Below are 2,051 nucleotides of genomic sequence, written 5' to 3'. Positions count from 1 at the left end.
GATTGTTTTCTGCTGCTCCAGAGAAGCGGACACGGAGCAATGGATCCAAACTACAAGAAAGAAGATTCCACCTAAACATTAGGAAGAACTTCCTGACAGTAAGAGCTGTTTGACAGTGGAATTTGCTGCCAAGGAGTGTGGTGGAGTCTCCTACTTTGGAGGTCTTTAAGCAGAGGCTTGACAACCATATGTCAGGAGTGCTCTGATGGTGTTTCCTGCTTGGCAGGGGGTTGGACTCGATGGCCCTTGTGGTCTATTCCAACTCTATGATTCTATGATTCTATGATTTCTCTGATGAAAATAGGGACGTCCTAAGGAAAGGTGGGACATTCTGGGATCAAATCAGAAACCGCAACAGCTTCTCTAAATCAAGGACGTCCCTGGAAAATAGGGACACTTTGAGGGTCTGGGAGGGAAGGTGGCGAAGGCAAAGGAAATCTGCCCAGCATAGACCTTACCATTAAGCAGAGTGAGGTAACTATCTCAGGCTAAACCTTACCAGTCATGAATGTGCAAGAAGCTGCTGTAATGATAGAGACAAAACAGCTCAGGGCTTTTTCATATCAGGAAGTGTAGGCAGATGTAGAGGTTGAAGATCAATTGAGAAATGTTTTGTCCATTAAACTTTAATTAGTTTAATGTTAAGTAAACGTCCAGTGCGCTTCCAACGCCATAAATCTTATCTCAGCAGAGAATTTTGTGCAGTGGTTGAAGAAGGCAGGAGAGTCAGTACCTTTCAATGAAGAATCCTGGAGCAAGCACTTTGGAACTCAGGAAAAACTTTATTTACAAAAGAAAAACCCTGGCGATAAAGCACACATGCTTTTATCTCCGGCATAAAGAAAACTTTACTCTAAACTTAACTCATATTAGCAAACACGGGGGGAAGAGAGAAAACACACGGGTGAACTGACTATTTATACAAACTAACTCACATTCCTGGATGCTTAATGACTTCCAGCTGCTCAGTGATTAGAGCGACTTGTTACCTCTTAACCCTTTAGTACCAACATGTTTCATGAGAGAGGAAAAACCCACCAAGCACAACCTTGTAACAATAAGTGAGAATGCACAACTGTTGTGGCGCCTGGCACGGGCATCACGGGACATGGCTCAGCTTAGTCAAACTTCGGCAGAGAAAAAGAAGCAGCTGATCTATGAGGCCCTTGCTTACGCCACAAAAGCACTTGAGAAAGAGAAATCATGTTTCAGCGTGCACAAGTGGTATGCAATCTGCCTCAGTGATGTGGGAGCTTATGAAGGAATAAAGAAAAAAATTACCAATGCTTTTGTTATCAAAGAACACTTCCAGAAAGGGATAGAACTGAATCCAAAGGATGCTACATCACTTCATCTTATGGGCATTTGGTGTCATACGTTTGCCGACATGCCATGGTATCAGAGCAAAATAGCTGCAGCTTTATTCTCAACGCCACCCAGCTCCACCTATGAAGAGGCGTTACATTACTTCCAGAAGGCTGAAGATGTGAGCCAAATTTCTATAGTAAGAACTTACTCTTCTTGGGAAAGACATACATGAAGTTGAACAACAGAAAAATGGCCGTTTTGTGGTTATCAAAGGCAAAAGAACGGCTGTCACACACAGAGGAGGATAAGCAAAGCCCCAACACCAACTTTAAAAAATCCTAATAGAAGTACAGTGGTGCCCCGCAAGACGAATGCCTCGCAAGACGGAAAACCCGCTAGACGAAAGGGTTTTCCGTTTTGGAGGTGCTTCGCAAAACGAATTAGCTATGGGCTTGCTTCGCAAGATGAAAATGTCTTGCGAGTTCCTGCAGGGTTTTTTCCTCCCCCTCCCTTTTTCCCAAGCCACTAAGCCGCTTCTCAGCTGATCCTAAGCCGCTAAGCCGCTTATCAGCTGATCCGCTAAGCCGCTTAACAGCTGATCCGCTAAGCCGCTAATCAGCTGATCTGCTAAGCCGCTAAGCCGCTTATCAGCTGATCCTAAGCCGCTAAGCCGCTTAACAGCTGATCCACTAAGCCGCTTATCAGCTGATCCACTAAGCCGCTTATCAGCTGATCCGCTAAGC

General features: G+C 44.8%; 1 protein-coding gene across 1 annotated transcript; it reads left to right on the top strand.

The window, feature by feature from the left end:
- Positions 1-1,018: 1,018 nt before the first annotated feature.
- Positions 1,019-1,650, top strand: LOC308583302 (regulator of microtubule dynamics protein 1-like; the record flags this gene model as incomplete). The annotated part of the gene is given in 2 exon segments (XM_081187115.1): positions 1,019-1,487; positions 1,490-1,650. Coding segments are annotated over 2 exon segments (630 nt in total).
- Between the last annotated feature and the right edge of the window lie 401 nt (positions 1,651-2,051).

The sequence above is a fragment of the Podarcis bocagei genome (genome assembly GCF_964188305.1).
Source record: "Podarcis bocagei genome assembly, chromosome: 3".
Taxonomy (NCBI): domain Eukaryota; kingdom Metazoa; phylum Chordata; class Lepidosauria; order Squamata; family Lacertidae; genus Podarcis; species Podarcis bocagei.
Note: the sequence above shows the minus strand (reverse complement) of the source record. Positions and strands in the feature narration are given on the sequence as shown.